Here is a 19,803-nt window from a genome sequence, read left to right as displayed (position 1 = left end):
CCTTTGCTAAATTATACAAACACATGCATGAAATCGCTCAGTCCAATCCAACAGCTTCTGTACAAATGGTTTTCAAGGAAAACCCTAGGCAAGATTTACGACAATACAATGCCCCAACATGTCACACCGATGTTGCAGCGATTTTAATCGGAGAAAATGGCGAACCACCTGCCAAAAGGGACATTTGCATCAATCCCATAGGCCACTCCTGTAAACAGATTTCCACGCTCAGTATGAATTGCGATCCTATGGTTTACCCACTTTTATTCCCTTACGGAGACATTGGTTGGCACAAAGATTTACAACATGTTCCCGATAAAAGAACTTCCAAGCAAATAAGGCTTACTCAATGGCAATTTTACTCGTACAGATTAGCAATGAGGAGTACATTTAGTATTTTGCACTCCAGCGGCAAATTATTCCAACAGTACGTCGTAGATGCGTATGTTAAAACTATCTCAGATTACATCAACAAGATCTGCGCGTGGAACTATACAAAGGACTTTCAGACGCACTGCAAGCAAACACTGAAACTAACAACGTACGTCTAGGCAAAATGATCATATTACCATCCACATTTCCAGGAAGTCCAAGATACATGCAACAAAACTATTAGGATACCATGGCCATAGTACCTAAATTCTGAAAGCCTTATTTATTTATCACTTTCACATGTAATCCTTGGCTGGAAATTCTACATGCATACTGCGTCTTTCAAGAAGTATTTATTTATTCTTGATTTCTGAATTCCTTTCTCACTGTTTTCCGTTTCTATTCTTACACCGGGCGTTGGCTAGTTTTGTATATTACATTAACCTTTTTTCTGGTACATTATTTACTTGACCATCTCAGTATTTTTTCTAAACCAATTCTTATATTTCAGTGTACATTTTGTTGTTCACTTTATCTGGATTGCTGTTGTGCCTGAACAAGTTTCTGACATAGATTAAGCCTTTATGCTATTTCTTTAAGATGAATGCTATGTTACCCTAAAAATATACAGAAAAACAAGGGATGAATCGTATGGTGCTGCAGGTGATCGAGTGATGAGCTGCTTGCTATCATGATCAAAGAGGTCATAGAAGGCATTGTTAAAAGATTGGATAAGTTTGGATTAACACTAGAATTACCAGAATCTACGAAAAAACTCGTAGATCCGGCCCACCTTAAATTGCTTCTTAAAACCATTCTCACCTCTCCGCCAGCGTCTTTTGTCATCTAAATGTACTGATTAAGACAAGCTGCAAACAGCCGGCTATTCCATCCCCCCACCGACTTTTTCCAGCTCATGTCTTGATTGATTATCTGGGAGTGAAGTGGAGTTTTAGAGTGGAAATAATAAATCGTTATTTCTAACACATGCATTTCATGTGTGTTGCATTTCTACAGTAATCTGTGTAAAAACATTGTTAAAACAGAAACTTTTTTTATATTCTAGTAACAAAATGTAGGCATAAACTATATAATGTATGAAGCCTGAAGTCCAAATATCAAAGAAACACTTTCACAAAAGGTACAAAAAAAAAAAGCCGCTGCCAAAAAAAGCCGCCTTAGTGTGTGACATTGACACTCATTTACTATAACTGCCGCCGTGGCGCAACAGTATCAGTTGCTGACTGGCAATCAGAAGGTCACGAGTTCGATCCTGTATGACTCCCTTTTGAGAAGTGTTCTTATTTTTACTGTTTTAGAATAAAAAGATACATTTGATTTCAGTCTGTAACAGCCAGTGTAATTTATGATTTTTGTAAAGGTTAGCTTTATTTATTTTATTTTTTTTAATTCACTTTTCATTCTCTGTCGCGTTCAGGATCCTTCCCTAGCCCACCTGACACTGCTGTTATCACATAAAGACGCGCTATAGCTCTGCAGTTTATCACGATACATACGACCACGTGTTTTTTTTCCCACAATCTTGCCAGTCTCCACATGTTGCTGTATGCTGTTTCTTTTGTACTCCAGGACATGCAGAGGAAAGCATAGTAAAGAGCAGTCACTTCAGCGCTATATGCAATCATCAGACACTCCCCATCTGACACTGATGTTTTCACATAAAGACTCGCTATAGCTCTGCAGTGTACTTGTGACTGCATTGTGATACCAATGCTTGCGAACTGAAGTGTCTGCATGCACTTTTCATGGCATTACACGCATATTTTTTGAGCATGCTCATGTAGCTCAAACACAGGAACAAAAAGTATGTTGATGTAAAAGTATAACAAAACAAGTGCACTTTTATTCAAGACTATAACCAAAGAAAAAAGAAAGCAAGTTACAGTAGGCGGTTGATATGACAGCTTGCGTGGTGCAATGCTAAGAACTGCTGATTTCCATTCCGTGCTACATAACTGTTAACATTTGAATCCGATGATTGCATATAGCGCTGTCTTATTCAGTGTGCGCAAGAACATGCAGGTGGCCAGTTGCTGCGTGCTACAACGCACATTTTAAAAAAAGAAAGAGACAAATATATGTGACGTTTTGAAGAAATCATTTTATGCCGCGAATAGTACCAATCAGAAAACATTGTCCAAGTAATGCAATATTATTTGTAAACGAACAGCGTCAGATCGGGTGTGAAGTTAAACTGGCGCTGTTTGAGTCAGATCAGAAGCTGAATAAGCTGAACAAGCTCCTGTTCTGACTCTATTTCAACAGAAATAACCGCGATTGACATTTTAAACTTAACGACTTACAGTGCATACCAATTTATAAATTTTATGTCCGTTTGAGGGGAAAAAAAAAAAAAAAACACTTTCTCCAAAGCTGGGAATCGAACTCGCGTCTCTGTAGCATGGCAGGGTTTCTGTGCTCCAAGTCAGCAAATCTTAGCGTTAAGCCACGGAAAGAGTTGTAGTAACCCTGAACCTTTTGTGAAAGTGTTTATTTGATGTTTGGACTTCAGGCTTCACACATTCTATAGTTTATGCCTACATTTTGTAACATTTATTACTAAAATATGAACATGTTTCTGTTTTAGCAATGTGTTTACACAGATTACTGTAGAAACGGAACACACATGAAATGCGTGTATTCCAAATAACGATCTATTATTTCCATTCTAAAACTAGCAGTTCAGTCACTCCCAGATAATCAAACAAGGCATGAGCTGGGAAAACTTAGTGAACGTTCTGCGACAGTGGGGGATGGAATAGCCGGCTACTTGCTGCTCGTCTTAATCAGCACATTTAGAAGACAAAAGAGAGGTGAGAACGGTTTTAAGGTGGGCCGGATTTACGAGTTTTCGTAGACTCTGGTAATTCTAGTGTTAATGTCTACTTTGTGATCTATAGATGCTAAATTTTACTTGAATCACTACTGTTTTGTTTCTAGTTTATACTGCCTAAGTAATGGTGATGATCTCATAGAAAGGATCAGAGGGAGTATACCATACCACATACACTTCCATCCACCTGAAGCTGAGCATGTTCGGGACACCATCTAGGAAAAGCATGGGTTGCTGTTGGTGAGGCCAACGGGACATTTTACTGTGTGGTCTAATTGTGGATCCCGATGCCCCGTCGCATAAAACCAAGGTCCTGACTCTGTTATCATAAAAGATCTTTGGGCATCCCTTGTAAAGATTAGGGTGTATTCTTATGTCCAGATCAAATTGTCCTCTGTGGCCTAGTCATTTTGGCCCCAAAACCATCCTCTCTCTATTTGGCTATCTCTCTCACCGCTTCACCACTTAATAGCTAATGCATGGTGAGCATACTTGTGCAAAATGGCTGCTATCACAACAACAACCACTAATTCATAGCATCCACCTGGATGAAGTGGCTCAGCACTCGGTATGAAAAGCACTTTGAGTAGTGAGAAAAGCGGTATATAAATATAAAGAATTATTAATATTATGGATGTAAGTACAGCAACCAAAAAAAAAACTTTTTTGAAATATTTACCATTTTTCTAATTGGAGTAGGAAGACATGTGTACACTGTCCAGGGGTGGGTTATTAGAACTGATCACTGAGCTGCAGCTATCCCTTATAACTAATTTTTCATGTATGTAAATTTATAATTTAATTTTTATCTATATAATATATATACAGTACTGTGCAAAAGTTTTAGGCAGGTGTGAAAAAATGCTGTAAACAAAGAATGCTTTCAAAAATGGAAGTGTTAATCATTTATTTTCATCAATCAACAAAATGCAGTGAATGAACAAAAGAGAAATCTAAATCAAATCAATATTTGGTGTGACCACCCTTTGCCTTCAAAACAGCATCAATTCTTCTAGGTACACTTGCACACAGTTTTTGAAGGAACTCGGCTGGTAGATTGTTCCAAACATCTTGGAAAACTAACCGCAGATCTTCTGTGGATGTAGGCTTCCTCACATCCTTCTGTCTCCATGTAATCCCAGACACACTCGATGATGTTGAGATCAGGGCTCTGTGGGGGCCATACCATCACTTCCAGGACTTCTTGTTCTTTACGCTGAAGATAGTTCTTAATGACTTTGGCTGTATGTTTGGGGTCGTTGTCCTGCTGCAGAATAAATTTGGGGCCAATCGTACGCCTCCCTGATGGTATTGCATGATGGATAAGTATCTGCCTGTATTTCTCAGCATTGAGAACACCATTAATCCTGACCAACTCTTCAACTCCATTTGCAGAAATGCAGCCCTAAACATTCAAGGACCCTCCACCATGCTTCACTGTTGCCTGCAGACACTCATTGTGCCGCTCTCCAGCCCTTCAATGAACAAACTGCCTTCTGGTACAACCAAATATTTCAAATTTTGACTCCTCAGTCCAGAGCACCTGCTGCCATTTTTCTGCACCCCAGTTCCTATGTTTTCGTGCATACTTGAGTCGCTTGGCCTTGTTTCCACGTTGGAGGTATGGCTTTTTGGCTGCAACTCTTCCATGAAAAACACTTCTGGCCAGAATTCTCTGGACAGTAGATGGATGTACCTCGGTCCCACTGGTTTCTGCCAGTTCTGAGCTGATGGCACTGCTGGACATCTTCTGATTTCGAAGGGTAATAAGCTTGATGTGTCTTTCATCTGCTGCACTAAGTTTCCTTGGCCGACCACTGCATCTACGATCCTCAACGTTGCCCGTTTCTTTGTGCTTCTTCAAAAGAGCTTGAACAGCACATCTTGAAACCCCAGTCTGCTTTGAAATCTTTGTCTGGGAGAGACCTTGCTGATGCAGTATAACTACCTTGTGTCTTGTTGCTGTGCTCAATCTTGCCATGACATGAAATTGTCTTCCACAACCTCACCTTGATAGCAGAGTTTGGCTGTTCCTCACCTAGTTTTAAGCCTCCTACACAGCCGTTTTTGTTTCAGTTAATGACTGTGTTTCAACCTACGTGTGACATTGATGATCATTAGCACCTGTTTGGTATAATTGGTTGATCATACACCTGACTATAATCCTACAAAATCCCTGACTTTGTGCAAGTGTACCTATAAGAATTGATGCTGGTTTGAAGGCAAAAGTTAGTAACACCAAATATTGATTTGATTTAGATTTTTCTTTTGTTCACTCACTTTGCATTTTGTAAATTGATAACAATAAACAATCATTATTTATATTTCTGAAAGCATTCTTTGTTTACAGCATTTTTTCACACCTTCCTAAAACCTTTGCACAGTACTGTATATATATGTATATGTGTGTGTGTGTGTATATATATATATATATATATATATATATATATATATACACAGTGCATCCGGAAAGTATTCACAGCGCATCACTTTTTCCACATTTTGTTATGTTACAGCCTTATTCCAAAATGGATTAAATTCATTCTGTTCCTCAAAATTATACACACAACACTCCATAATGACAACGTGAAAAAAAGTTTACTTGAGGTTTTTGCAAATTTATTAAAAATAAAAAAATTGAGAAAGCACATGGACATAAGTATTCACAGCCTTTGCTGTGAAGCTCAAAATTGAGCTCAGGTGCAACCTATTTCCCCTGATCATCCTTGAGATGTTTCTGCAGCTTAATTGGAGTCCACATGTGGTAAATTCAGTTGACTGGACATGATTTGGAAAGGCACACACCTGTCTATATAAGGTCCCACAGTTGACAGTTCATGTCAGAGCACAAACCAAGCATGAAGTCAAAGGAATTGTCTGTAGACCTCTGAGACAGGATTGTCTCGAGGCACAAATCTGGGGAAGGTTACAGAAAAATTTCTGCTGCTTTCAAGGTCCCAATGAGCACAGTGGCCTCCATCATCCGTAAGTGGAAGAAGTTCGAAACCACCAGGACTCTTCCTAGAGCTGGCCGCCCATCTAAACTGAGCGATCGTGGAAGAAAGGCCTTAGTCAGGGAGGTGACCAAGAACCCGATGGTCACTCTGTCAGAGCTCCAGAGGTCCTCTGTGGAGAGAGGAGAACCTTCCAGAAGGACAACCATCTCTGCAGCAATCCACCAATCAGGCCTGTATGGTAGAGTGGCCAGACAGAAGCCAATCCTTAGTAAAAGGCACAAGGCAGCCCGCCTGGAGTTTGCCAAAAGGCACCTGAAGGACTCTCAGACCATGAGAAAGAAAATTCTCTGGTCTGATGAGACAAAGATTGAACTCTTTGGCGTGAATGCCAGGCGTCACGTTTGGAGGAAACCTGGCACCATCCCTACAGTGAAGCATGGTGGTGGCAGCATCATACTGTGGGGATGTTTTTCAGCAGCAGGAACTGGGAGACTAGTCAGGATGAAGGGAAAGATGACTGCAGCAATGTACAGAGACATCCTGGATGAAAACCTTCTCCAGAGCGCTCTTGACCTCAGACTGGGGTGACGGTTCATCTTTCAGCAGGATAACGACCCTAAGCACACACCCAAGATATCAAAGGAGTGGCTTCAGGACAACTCTGTGATTGTCCTTGAGTGGCCAAGCCAGAGCCCAGACTTGAATCCGATTGAACATCTCTGGAGAGATCTTAAAATGGCTGTGCACCGACACTTCCCATCCAAACTGATGGAGCTTGAGAGGTGGTGCAAAGAGAAATGGGCGAAACTGGCCAAGGATAGGTGTGCCAAGCTTGTGGCATCATATTCAAAAAGACTTGAGGCTGTAATTGCTGCCAAAGGTGCATCGAAAAAGTATTGAGCAAAGGCTGTGAATACTTATGTACATGTGATTTCTCAGTTTTTTTATTTTTAATAATTTTGCAAAAACCTCAAATAAACTTTTTTCATGTTGTCATTATGGGGTGTTGTGTGTAGAATTCTGAGGAAAAAAATGAATTTAATCCATTTTGGAATAAGGCTGTAACATAACAAAATGTGGAAAAAGTGATGCGCTGTGACTACTTTCCGGATGCACTGTATATATATAACTAGCAAAATACCCGCGCTTCGCAGCGGAGAAGTAGTGTGTTAAAGAGCTTATGTAAACATATATATATATATATATATATACACACATATCGACATATATATACACATACATATACACACATACATACACACACACACATATATATATAAATACATACATACATACATATACACATACATACATACACACACACACACATATATATACATACAGACAGACACATATACAGTATATACATATACATATCTACATATACATACACATATATATACATATCCACATATACATACACATACATACATATATATATACATACATACACATACATATACATATATATATACATATGTACATTATATGTATAAATATGTATATGTATATATATTATACATATACGTACATATATATACATACATATATATATATAAATATATATATATATATATATATATATATATATATATATATATATAGACATACACATACATATAGACATACATATATACATACAGTAATCCCTCACTTATCACGGGAGATAGGTTCCAAGGCCGACCGCGATAACTGAATTTCCGCGAAGTAGGGACACCATATTTATTTAATTATTTAACGTGTATTTGGACATTTTTAAACCCTCCCTGTATTGTTTAGGCGGAGTGGTGGCTCTGAGGCTAGGGATCTGCACTGGCAATCGGAAGGTTGCCGGTTTGAATCCCGTAAATGCCAATAGGGACTTCGCTCTGTTGGGCCCTTGAGCAAGGCCCTTAACCTGCAATTGCTGAGCGCTTTGAGTAGTGAGAAAAGCGCTATATAAATGCAAAGAATTATTATTATTATTACTATTATTAATAATAACAGGGACAACTGCTAAGCATTATGAAATCGGTAGATAAGTTTACATTTACTGTATAGTGAAGTGCACGTAGCTATATATGACATGATGATGGTGATGAATATTCTGCGCAGTAAAAATGATGACGATGAAGGTGATAATCCCCGGAATGCAGTAGCAAGAGCACGTTAATGCTGAATGAGTGAGATGAGACTTCCTAGTTAATGCAGCACTCCGTCGCTGAGCCAATCAGCAGCACACAGGAATTTAACTGCGTGCTCTGATTGGGTAGCTTCACAGCCATCCGCCAATAGCATCTCTTGTATGAAATCAACTGGACAAACCAACTGAGGAAGCAAATACCAGAAGTAAAAAGACCCATTGTCTGCAGAAACCCACGAAGCAGCGAAAAATCCGCGTTATATATTTAGATATGCTTACATATAGAATCCGCGAAAAGTGAACCGCGAAGTAGCGAGGGATTACTGTACATACATTCACATATATATCCCCGCTGTTTTATAAACAAACGCCATATAAGGCCGTCCTTTCTCCTTGCTTAGCGGTTCTGTATTGTTTTATTGTTCATTTATTACAATTGTTATAGTTATTGTGTAGCTGTTCGAGACTCACTTTTCTGTTCAGGTACCCATTTCCTTTATGTAATCCGCGGATTCTCCGCTATTTTTTGTTGGTTTATTACGATTATAGTTATTTATTGATTCCCTTCTTTAGCTGACTGCCTGCTCATATAAGGCGCTCTGCTGTTTCTTTGTGAAGCAGCCTTTACACAGTTTCTCCGCTGTTTTATAAACGAATGGCATATAAGCCCATCCTTTTTCCTTGCTTCGCCAAGGAAGCAGCCTTTTTATTTAATCCATGGGTCTCTGCTGTTTTATTGTTCGTTTATTACGATTGTTATAGTTCTCTTTGTATACCACGTTGTCAGTTCAGCACTCCGGTTGTAAAATGACCAAGCTGTGCAAGCTTACTGTTGAGAATGCAACGTATAGTTGTACAGGAGAAAAGCAGTCTTGCCTCAAATCAATGGCAACCTTTTGTAGGTCAATGAACTTAATTTAAACTTTAGGTTTACACGGTGCTTTGTTTCCGAAGTACCTGCACTCATGAATATGTCTGTATGCGTCAGTCGCTTCATATTCTTTTCCTACATTATCAATTGTGTAATGTGTTTTTTGAACAGGTTTGATTCATCGAAGTGATCACTCGTGCTGTGTTCAGTCAGTTCACGTGAGCCACTCTCTTGTGTGATGTTGCGATGTCCACGGCTTTATTTAATGTTAGCTAAGACCCGGCACTTAAAAGTTTCCCGCTACAGCAATTTTAACTCTGTTACAAAGTGATCCAAAGTCTCATTTATACCTCATGTCTTCTCATTAAACTTGTATCTCGCGAATATGGCATTGCAAACGGCAGCGGGAGCGTTTCTATAAACTTAATTTAAACTTACGGTTTACACCGTGCTTTGTTTCCGCAGTAGCTGCACTTATGAATATGCTTGTATGCGTCACTTGCTCGCTTCTTATTGTTTCGCTGCCTTCTCAATTGTGTAATGAATGTTTTCTTCAGCGCTCTTTGGGGCTCTTCCTTGTTTTCTACGTACTGCGTTCACAGTCAGTTCACGTGATTATGTGGGAGGCGTGATGACACGATACGCAACTCCGCCTCCCACGGCCATTGAGCTGCAGTCTATTACAGTATATGGACAAAAAAGAGGTTCCAGTTATGACCATTACGTGTAGAATTTCGAAATGAAACCTGCCTAACTTTTGTAAGTAAGCTGTAAGGAATGAGCCTGCCAAATTTCAGCCTTCCACCTACACGGGAAGTTGGAGAATTAGTGATGAGTCAGTCAGTCAGTCAGTCAGTCAGTCAGTCAGTCAGTCAGTGAGTGAGTCAGTGAGGGCTTTGCCTTTTATTAGTATAGATAAAATAAATATATAAAAAAAAAATCCTGGCAAGGAGACGAGACGTGATCTTCTCAGGAGACACTTTGACGCCCCGTTAGAGACGCTTTGACGTCCTGCCAGACAAGGTAGTAAGACAGAAGGACGGCTGCTGTACAGGCTTTTAAATGATCAGTGCACAGCACGACAAGCAGAACATGCACCTCAGCAGCAGAGGATGATCCGTCCACATCTCCTTAGCGTGCGTTCAGCTCCCCCCTTTCACAACGTGAGCAGGAGAGACGCGAAGTGTGGCAGGAGCGTAGTGTGCATCCAGGGGGTGGAGCGTGTTGAGCAAAGCGATCGAGACCTGATCGTCTCGGAGAGACACTTTGACAACACGCGAGACTAGACATTACATCCTTAGGAAGCAAAACCCGTGAGACGGTGACTTTTGTACGTCACACCCTACTTAAAATTTAAAACAATTTCACAGACATCTGACCTAGCAGTTGTTGGAATGCTTTTGGTAGACGCACTTCATGTGCTCCCAACTCTTAAAACAGCAACAAGCAGAACACGCAGCTCGCCACCTGCAGCAAGCCAGCAGATGATCTGAATGCATCTCCTTAACGTGCGTTCAGGCCCCCTTCACAACGCGAGCAGCTTTATACATCCCGCGAAAAAGAGATTTAACCACACCAGGGGCAGGAAATAAAGGACAAATATTTTTACAAAAGTTTTAAAGTAAAAGTGAAAAAATGCATATGTAACAATTCACATGAAAATAATCCCTTTAAATTGTATATCCGATAAACCAAACTCAGGGGTGGGCAAGCAAAGTGAGCAGGGGGCAGAGCCCCCTAGTATGTATATATAATATATATAATATCTAGATAGATCTAGATAGATATACAGTGCATCCGGAAAGTATTCACAGCGCATCACTTTTTCCACATTTTGTTATGTTATAGCCTTATTCCAAAATGGATTAAATTCATTTTTTTCCTCAGAATTCTACACACAACACCCCATTATGACAACGTGAATAAAGTTTACTTGAGGTTTTTGCAAATTTATTAAAAATAAAAAACTGAGAAATCACATGTACATAAGTATTCACAGCCTTTGCTCAATACTTTGTCGATGCACCTTTGGCAGCAATTACAGCCTCAAGTCTTTTTGAATATGATGCCACAAGCTTGGCACACCTATCCTTGGCCAGTTTCGCCCATTTCTCTTTGCACCACCTCTCAAGCTCCATCAGTTTGGATGGGAAGCGTCGGTGCACAGCCATTTTAAGATCTCTCCAGAGATGTTCAATCAGATTCAAGTCTGGGCTCTGGCTGGGCCACTCAAGGACATTCACAGAGTTGTCCTGAAGCGACTTCTTTGATATCTTGGCTGTGTGCTTAGGGTCGTTGTCCTGCTGAAAGATGAACCGTTGCCCCAGTCTGAGGTTAAGAGCGCTCTGGAGCAGGTTTTCATCCAGGATGTCTCTGTACATTGCTGCAGTCATCTTTCCATTTATCCTGACTCGTCTCCCAGTTCCTGCCGCTGAAAAACATCCCCACACCATGCTTCACTGTAGGGATTGTATTGGCGTGGTGATGGTTGTCCTTCTGGAAGGTTCTCCTCTCAACACAGAGGACCTTTGGAGCTCTGACAGATTGACCATCGGGTTCTTGGTCAACTCCCTGACTAAGGCCCTTCTACCCCGATCGCTCGGTTTAGATGGCTGGCCAGCTCTAGGAAGAGTCCTGGTGGTTTCGAACTTCTTCCACTTCCGGATGATGGAGGTCTCTGTGCTCATTGGGACCTTCAAAGCAGCAGAAATTTTTCTGTAACCTTCCCCAGATTTGTGTCTCGAGACAATCCTGTCTCGGAGGTCTACAGACAGTTCCTTTGACTTCATGCTTGGTTTGTGCTCTGACCAGAACTGTCAACTGTGGGACCTTATATAGACAGGTGTGTGTCTTTCCAAATCATGTCCAATCAACTGAATTTACCACAGGTGGACTCCAGTTAAGGTGCAGAAACATCTCAAGGATAATCGGGGGAAACAGGATGCACCTGAGCTCAATTTTGAGCTTCATGGCAAAGGCTGTGAATACTTATGTACATGTGCTTTCTCAATTTTTTTATTTTTAATAAATTTGCAAAAATCTCAAGTAAACTTTTTTCACATTGTCATTATGGGGTGTTGTGTGTAGAATTCTGAGGATAAAAATGAATTTAATCCATTTTGGAATAAGGCTGTAACATAACAAAATGTGGAAAAAGTGATGCGCTGTGAGTACTTTCCAGATGCACCGTAGGTATATACAGTGGGTACGGAAAGTATTCAGACCCCCTTCAATTTTTCACTCTTTGTCATATTGCAGCCATTTGCTAAAATCATTTAAATTAATTTTTTCCCTCATTAATGTACACACAGCACCCCATATTGACAGACAAAAATAAGAATTTTTGAAATTGTTGCAGATTTATTAAAAAAGAAAAACTGAAATATCACATGGTCCTAAGTATTCAGACCCTTTGCTGTGACACTCATATATTTAACTCAGGTGCTTTCCATTTCTTCTGATCATCCTTGAGATCACCTTCATTTGAGTCCAGCTGTGTTTGATTATACTGATTGGACTTGATTAGGAAAGCCACACACCTGTCTATATAAGACCTTACAGCTCACAATGCATGTCAGAGCAAATGAGAATCATGAGTTCAAAGGAACTGCCTGAAGAGCTCAGAGACAGAATTGTGGCAAGGCACAGATCTGGCCAAGGTTACAAAAACATTTCTGCTGCACTTAAGGTTCCCAAGAGCACAGTGGTCTCCATAATCCTTAAGTGGAAGATGTTTGGGACGACCAGAACCCTTCCTAGAGCTGGCCATCCGGCCAAGCTGAGCTACCGGGGGAGAAGAGCCTTGGTGAGAGAGGTAAAGAAGAACCCAAAGATCACTTTGGCTGAGCTCCAGAGATGCAGTCAGGAGATGGGAGAAAGTTGTAGAAAGTCAACCATCACTGCAGCCCTCCACCAGTCAGGGCTTTATGGCAGAGTGGCCTGCCAGAAGCCTCTCCTCAGTGCAAGACACATGACAGCCCACATGGAGTTTGCTAAAAGACACCTGAAGGACTCTGAGATGGTGAGAAATAAGATTCTCTGGTCTGATGAGACCAAGATAGAACTTTTTGGCCTTAATTCTAAGCGGTATGTGTGGAGACAACCAGGCACTGCTCATCACTTGTCCAATACAGTCCCCACAGTGAAGCATGGCGGTGGCAGCATCATGCTGAGGGGGTGTTTTTCAGCTGCAGGGACAGGACGACTGGTTGCAATCGAGGGAAAGATGAATGCGGCCAGGTACAGGGATATCCTGGACAAAAACCTTCTCCAGAGTGCTAAGGACCTCAGACTGGGCCGAAGGTTTACCTTCCAACAAGACAATGACCCTAAGCACACAGCTAAAATAACGAAGGAGTGGCTTCACAACAACTCTGTGACTGTTCTTGAATGGCCCAGCCAGAGCCCTGATTTAAACCCAATTGAGCATTTCTGGAGAGACCTAAAAATGGCTGTCCACCAACGTTTACCATCCAACCTGACAGAACTGGAGAGGATCTGCAAGGAGGAATGGCAGAGGATCCCCAAATCCTGGTGTGAAAAACTTGTTGCATCTTTCCCAAGAAGACTCATGGCTGTATTAGCTGAAAAGGGTGCTTCTACTAAATACTGTGCAAAGGGTCTGAATACTTAGGACCATGTGATATTTCAGGTTTTTTTTAATAAATCTGCGACAATTTCAAAAATTCTTTTTTTTGTCTGTCAATATGGGGTGCTGTGTGTACATTAATGAGGGAAAAAATTAATTTAAATGATTTTAGCAAATGGCTGCAATATGACAAAGAGTGAAAAATTGAAGGGGGTCTCAGTACTTTCCGTACCCACTGTATACAATAAGTACAGAACATAATTCAGCAGTAGATGGTATTACATAATAAGATTTGGATGTGTTCAGAGTCCTGGAGACCTCGGCCATCAAGGTGCCTCCCCATATTGGCCATTCCAAGCTGAGTCAGCTCTGGGCCAGCCTGTCTGTATGAAAGGACCGTTCTACCCAATGATTTCTGCGATCCCTCATTAGAGCTGACTTTCCTTTAGGTAGGCAAAACCACTTGGCAGTAGGGTAGTGGCACCAGGTGCCACATTTGAGTACCCAGAAAAAAAACAGAATAGGTGAGGGTTAGTAATACATTAACTATCATAGTACTTATAGTGTTAATGACTAACAACAGAGATGCAGTATGCACAGTTAATCAGCAGCTCTAGTCAGGATATGCTAAACTGAAGTAGTCAGTCTTCAGCTGGAATTTAAAAGTTGAAACCGAAGGGGCACCTCTTATAGCAGCAGACAGACCATTCCACAGTTTAGGGGCATTGTAACTAAAAAGCAATACCTCCCACTGTTATTTTAATAAACCTTGGGATCATAAGCAGACTGGCATCTTGACAACCGGATATGGACGCAGGGCTGAACTTGCTGTGCTCCACTCTGCCAGCAGTCGGTGTCAGCAAAGGCAACGGAATCACGTCTCCACAAAACGAGACCACTTTACTACAGATGTGCATATGTAATTAAATGACAGTTCCCCAGACGCACCCACCCTCCATGATATGTCATCCATCCAGATATCGGACGGAACAGAAACTGATTGCCATTCTTGGATTTCCGATTCGCTAGCGAATCGTGGGCTTACTTGTTTGATAAATAAGACCTAAACCTGGCAAGGACAGTGTCTGTAAGCCCAACTTAATTTTCTAGCCTGTGCAGTAAAAGAGAATGGTCAATGGTGTCAAAGTCTGCACTTAAGTCTAACAACATAATTACAATGGAGTTCTCTTTATTTATTTCCCTTTCCTCGTCATGAAGCTCTTTGTCTTATTTGACTTTCAAGAGCAGAAGAGTTCCCGGTTGCCTGTCACTATTTTGCTTCATGACCATTATTTTTCAGGACCCAGGGAGCCTACTTGCATTCTGTATATGTAATATGTACTACTTTTCATATTAGCAATGGCTTGGAGATTTATAAATTTTGTATTGTTCAGTAGTAGTGTCAATCAGTGAATTTCGCCAAAGCTTTATTCTCAGTGAATTTGCTGTGTTCACCCTTATTTGTCAAATTATTTACTAATAATTCAGCCCCATAATGCTTTGTTAGGCCAGTATGATGTTCTCTGGAGATTTAACAGCCAACACGTATGGGACCACCCCCAGGAATATAATGTGATCATTTACATTACAGAATTCGTGGGACGAGTTATCTGTGCTTGTAGCCAAATGTACATGTCGATCTGAGTTCCACATCAATATAAGAAGAGGAGGGGGATAATAATTAGCCACCGTGGCACAGTGACAGTGGGGGGAAAAAAACCTTGCAGGAACTTAACAACCCAAATAAAACAACAGAGGAGACACTATGAAATAATAACAACAAAGGATTTATTACTATTTACAAGAAGTTTCTATCCTTTCCATAGAATAAAAAGTGCAGAGCAGTAGCATAGACAGTTTAGAGAGCCTTCAGCGCAACTTCAAAAAATAGAACAAGCAAGTGTCATGACACGGCACTTTGAATTAATGCCTCTAAAAGTCCTACATATTTTTTCTGAGTGTTTTCTGACTACGATTTCGGCATTTCCACTTTGTTTTGATGAAATATATATGATTGCGCATCTATGACTATGTTCTTTCTTCTTTTATCTCACCGAGGCACGGTGGTGCAGTGGTTGGCACTGCTGCCACACACCTCAGGTCACTTTTTTGACCATAATAATGAAACCTATACAGCATAAGTAACAAGTTATCTGTGCTTGTGTAGTTGTAATGTATTATAATAAACAGTTATGATTTTAAAATGTTGGTTAATTGCAAGTGTCCAAAGTGTTTGGCTAGACCACTGCACAGAGTAGGTCCACCTACTTTTTTTAGTTGCAGCTGATGTCTTTGAATTGCCAGCTGTCAACAGGGTTTATGAACAACTGAGAAAATGGTTTTAAACTGGCCCGACATTATCAAATACAAGACAGTAAAACCGTCTAAGAAATGTAAAAAGCCATTAAGCAAATACAAGTTGTTACCAGAACCAAGATGCTAAAACCATAATTACAGTTGATTAATGGAATGCCACGAGTCATTAAGCAGAAAGTTTGTTCAAGGTTTTTTGCCAATGTGCAGGTCGGTCTTCAAGTGTCAAGCCAGTATAAGAGAAGGAGGCACATGTATGCATAATAATTAGCCACGTTCAGATAAAAAATAAACTTTTTTTTTTTTTAGGATCGTGACCCCCAAAACACAGGAGACTCTATGAAATAATAACAAAAGGTGTATTACTATTTACAAGAGGTTTCTATCTTTTTGATAGGAGAAAAAGTGTAAAGCATCAGCGCAGACAGTTTGTAGAGCCTCCAGCGCAACTTCAAAAAATAGAACGAGCCAGTGGCTTCAATCATGACACACCACTTTGAATTTTCTGCTTTTAAAAGACCTACATATTTTTTTATAGGTCATTCTTTGTCTGTTTGCCATTTTAAAAAGTATACTGTGTGTTCTTTTCCTCAGCTTGCATCTGCAGATCTATTTGCATGTGAGATCACAGACTGTGAGCACTTTATGAAACTGGAGCCAGCTGTTGTGTGTTAATTCAACAAAATTATTTCTCCAAATGCAACAGGAATTCTAAGCTTGTGAGAATTATAAAGTTGTAAAATCAAAAGGTTTACCTGACAAGTTAATGCTTTTCAGGAGAAGTAACAGCAACAAACAAGTAAATAGGCTTAAACTTTTTGTAGTCCACAGTTAAAAGTTAAAGCAAAATAAGTAATACATTCAAAGTTGCTTGTCTTAATGCTATGATTTTGAGAACAGAACAAGTGAGTTGGAGTTATATGTAGCTGCACCTAATTATGTTATAGCAATAGCAGAAACCTGGTTATATCTGGAGGACAAGAACAAGTATAAAATAGATGGTTACATATTTTGTGGAAAGAGGTAAAACAAGTGAAGCTGAATCAATTTTAGTATTTTATTATAATTACGATAAAATTCTAAGGTAGATGTGACTGAACCATTAGGCTCCTGTGTGCATAATGTAATACATTTCATAGAGTTTGGTAGGGTGCATATTCAAAGCCTATGACTGTTAAGTTTAACTTTGGAGGGGCAAATTTCAGAGGGGCAGAAGAAAAGTCAAAAGACACAAAAGATAAACTGGGATAAGCATGTAATGTAAAATCAGGTTTAAAAGATTTTTACATAAAATAAATTGAGGAGAGTTCTATGGCAAATAAATAAAAGTTTCAAAGGAAAAGTATCTATATAAGCCACATAATTCCAATGTAAGCCATATGTATATTGAGAGTATTGGCTAAAAACAATAATAGATTTCCTAATATGGTAGAAAGCAATACCAAAAGAAAGAAAAAAAGGTGACCCAAAGACATCAAGAAGATGGAGTATGAGAAATGATAATGGTCAGCTAAAACATATAGACAATAAAGTAGTGAATTATTTTGACTGACAATTTTCTGAAGTCTGTGTATGTGAAGAAGTTGATCAACAACACTGACAGGCACTGTCAAGATGGTATTTAACAATTTAGAAATTGTATACAAAATTGCTGCTTATATTTCACCAAACATTATTGAGTATTAATGAAAAATCTGGTCCATCTGATTATGTAATATTTGACTTAGGGTAATCTTTCACATTTAACGTTATTTTTTATCCCAAGGTGGGAATTTTACCAATATGATATGACTTCTGAAAAAAAAAGTTTTATAGTTGGACTTGGCTCTACATACTACCCAGCTCAGGAGACACCACTGGCAAATGGAATGTCTTACAGTCTGTTCTCTGTATTTAGGAAGGAAACCTCAGTTTCAAGCACAAGACATGGCTCTCTTGTGAGGAGAATTAGAGCCCAGTCCTCATATCTGGACCTAACATAAGGATGACAGAACTAATCTTAAATAATGTCCAGTATTGATGTGGTGTAATGCTACCCCTTGTATTCAGTCTTTCTTGATGGCAGTGCGCCATTTATTAATTTGAAACAGATTAGCTTAAAATAACTAACAGTCACTCAGACCTCACTCTTTATAATGCAAATCCAGGTAACACAGCATTACAGCTCTTATCCTAACATGTTAGAGACATCTAAGAATTTTGTAAAAAAAAAAAAAAAAAATTTGCAAAAAGTAAGTAGAATTTAACTGGAAATTGCTAGAGAATTACAAATCGCAAAGCTGTTGGTTTTGCACAGAAACTTTAAAAGCTACTCCAGAACTCCTTAAAACTTTTTTTGAGGGTTTGTCTTTGTAGACTTATTTCTGTTTCATAATTGGGTCAGAGATTTACTTCTTAAATGAGCCAGACCTGTAGAGGAATCCAAGGCTGAAGAGACTGAATTATATTAGAATGTTGACCTAAACAGATTGAGTGAAGCATGTATTATGAGATCTGTTGTGTTACTGTATTACTTTTGCTAAAGTGGGCAAGTCCTTATTTGTTTAACTTCCTCTTAAGTTATTTTCATTTTTTTCTTTAACAGGTAGTCCTCCATCAAAAGTTTATGGGAGCATTCGAGCAGTGGCAAGCCGTACATCAGAGAGATTCTGAAATGTCTTTTTTTTTTTTTTTTTTTTTTTTTTTTTTTTTAAGGAAAGGCAATTGTTCTGCTAATCCATAGTTTAGGCACCTGTAAGAATGTAACTGCCTGCTTATTATTAGGTTTATTTTATGATGAACTACAACATAATGTATGCATTTTTGAAAGACATTCTGTTGAAAATTTTGAAGTGTACAGTATACAGAACAAAATGCAAAGCATAACATTGTTTAAGGCACAATAAAGGCAAATACTAAAATCAAAGAAGATATGTCATTTATGCTTACTGTTACCGAGTCTAATTGCACGTGATTTGGCTTTGAATTTGTGAATCATAATTGATATTAGTTGCAGTATGATTATAACTGGTATGGACAAAATCAATAAACATGCATTTGTTGTGACTAAGCTTTTTTCCTCCTCCTGAGAACCAGTACTCTACTGTATATTCTGTCATTCTGCAAATTGTCATGGAAGTGACTAGTAAAACAGTCTTTTCCCTTCATTTTTGTCTGATGTTAGGTCATGCCTTAGATCTGCATAGTCAGCACTGGAAGACCACAGCAGCTGAAAGTTTTTGGTCCAGTCCAGTTTCATAATGAGAATCAATTATTGCTGTTGAAGCATTTAGTGCTCCAGCAACATTTTGATGCCTCATTTTAGTTGTCTCACTTGTTAAGATTACAGTAATCCCTCGCTATATCGCGCTTCGCCTTTTGCGGCTTCACTCCATCGCGGATTTTATATGTAAGCATATTTAAATATATATCGCGGATTTTTTGCTGGTTCGCGGATTTCTGCGGACAATAGGTCTTTTAATTTCTGGTACATGCTTCCTCAGTTGGTTTGCCCAGTTGATTTCATACAAGGAACGCTATTGGCAGATGGCTGAGAAGCTACCCAACTTACTTTTCTCTGTCTCTCTTGCGCTGACTTTCTCTGATCCTGACGTAGGGGGATTGAGCAGGGGGGCTGTTCGCACAGCTAGACGATACGGACGCTCGTCTAAAAATGCTGAAAGATTATCTTCACGTTGCTATCTTTTGTGCAGCTGCTTCCTGAAATGACATGCTGCACGGTGCTTC

General features: G+C 39.6%; 1 protein-coding gene across 1 annotated transcript in view; it reads left to right on the top strand.

Annotated features, from left to right (window-relative positions):
* The window catches only part of pno1 (partner of NOB1 homolog), an 87,263-nt gene extending 68,141 nt beyond the window's left edge, over positions 1-19,122 (top strand). Inside the window, exon 7 of the mRNA XM_028820607.2 lies at positions 18,662-19,122. Coding sequence (XP_028676440.1) covers positions 18,662-18,729 — 68 coding nt within the window. The 3' untranslated portion in view covers positions 18,730-19,122. The remainder of the gene's footprint in view (positions 1-18,661) is intronic.
* The last annotated feature ends 681 nt before the right edge of the window (positions 19,123-19,803 follow it).

Source organism: Erpetoichthys calabaricus, chromosome 15 (genome assembly GCF_900747795.2).
Source record: "Erpetoichthys calabaricus chromosome 15, fErpCal1.3, whole genome shotgun sequence".
Taxonomy (NCBI): domain Eukaryota; kingdom Metazoa; phylum Chordata; class Cladistia; order Polypteriformes; family Polypteridae; genus Erpetoichthys; species Erpetoichthys calabaricus.
Note: the sequence above shows the minus strand (reverse complement) of the source record. Positions and strands in the feature narration are given on the sequence as shown.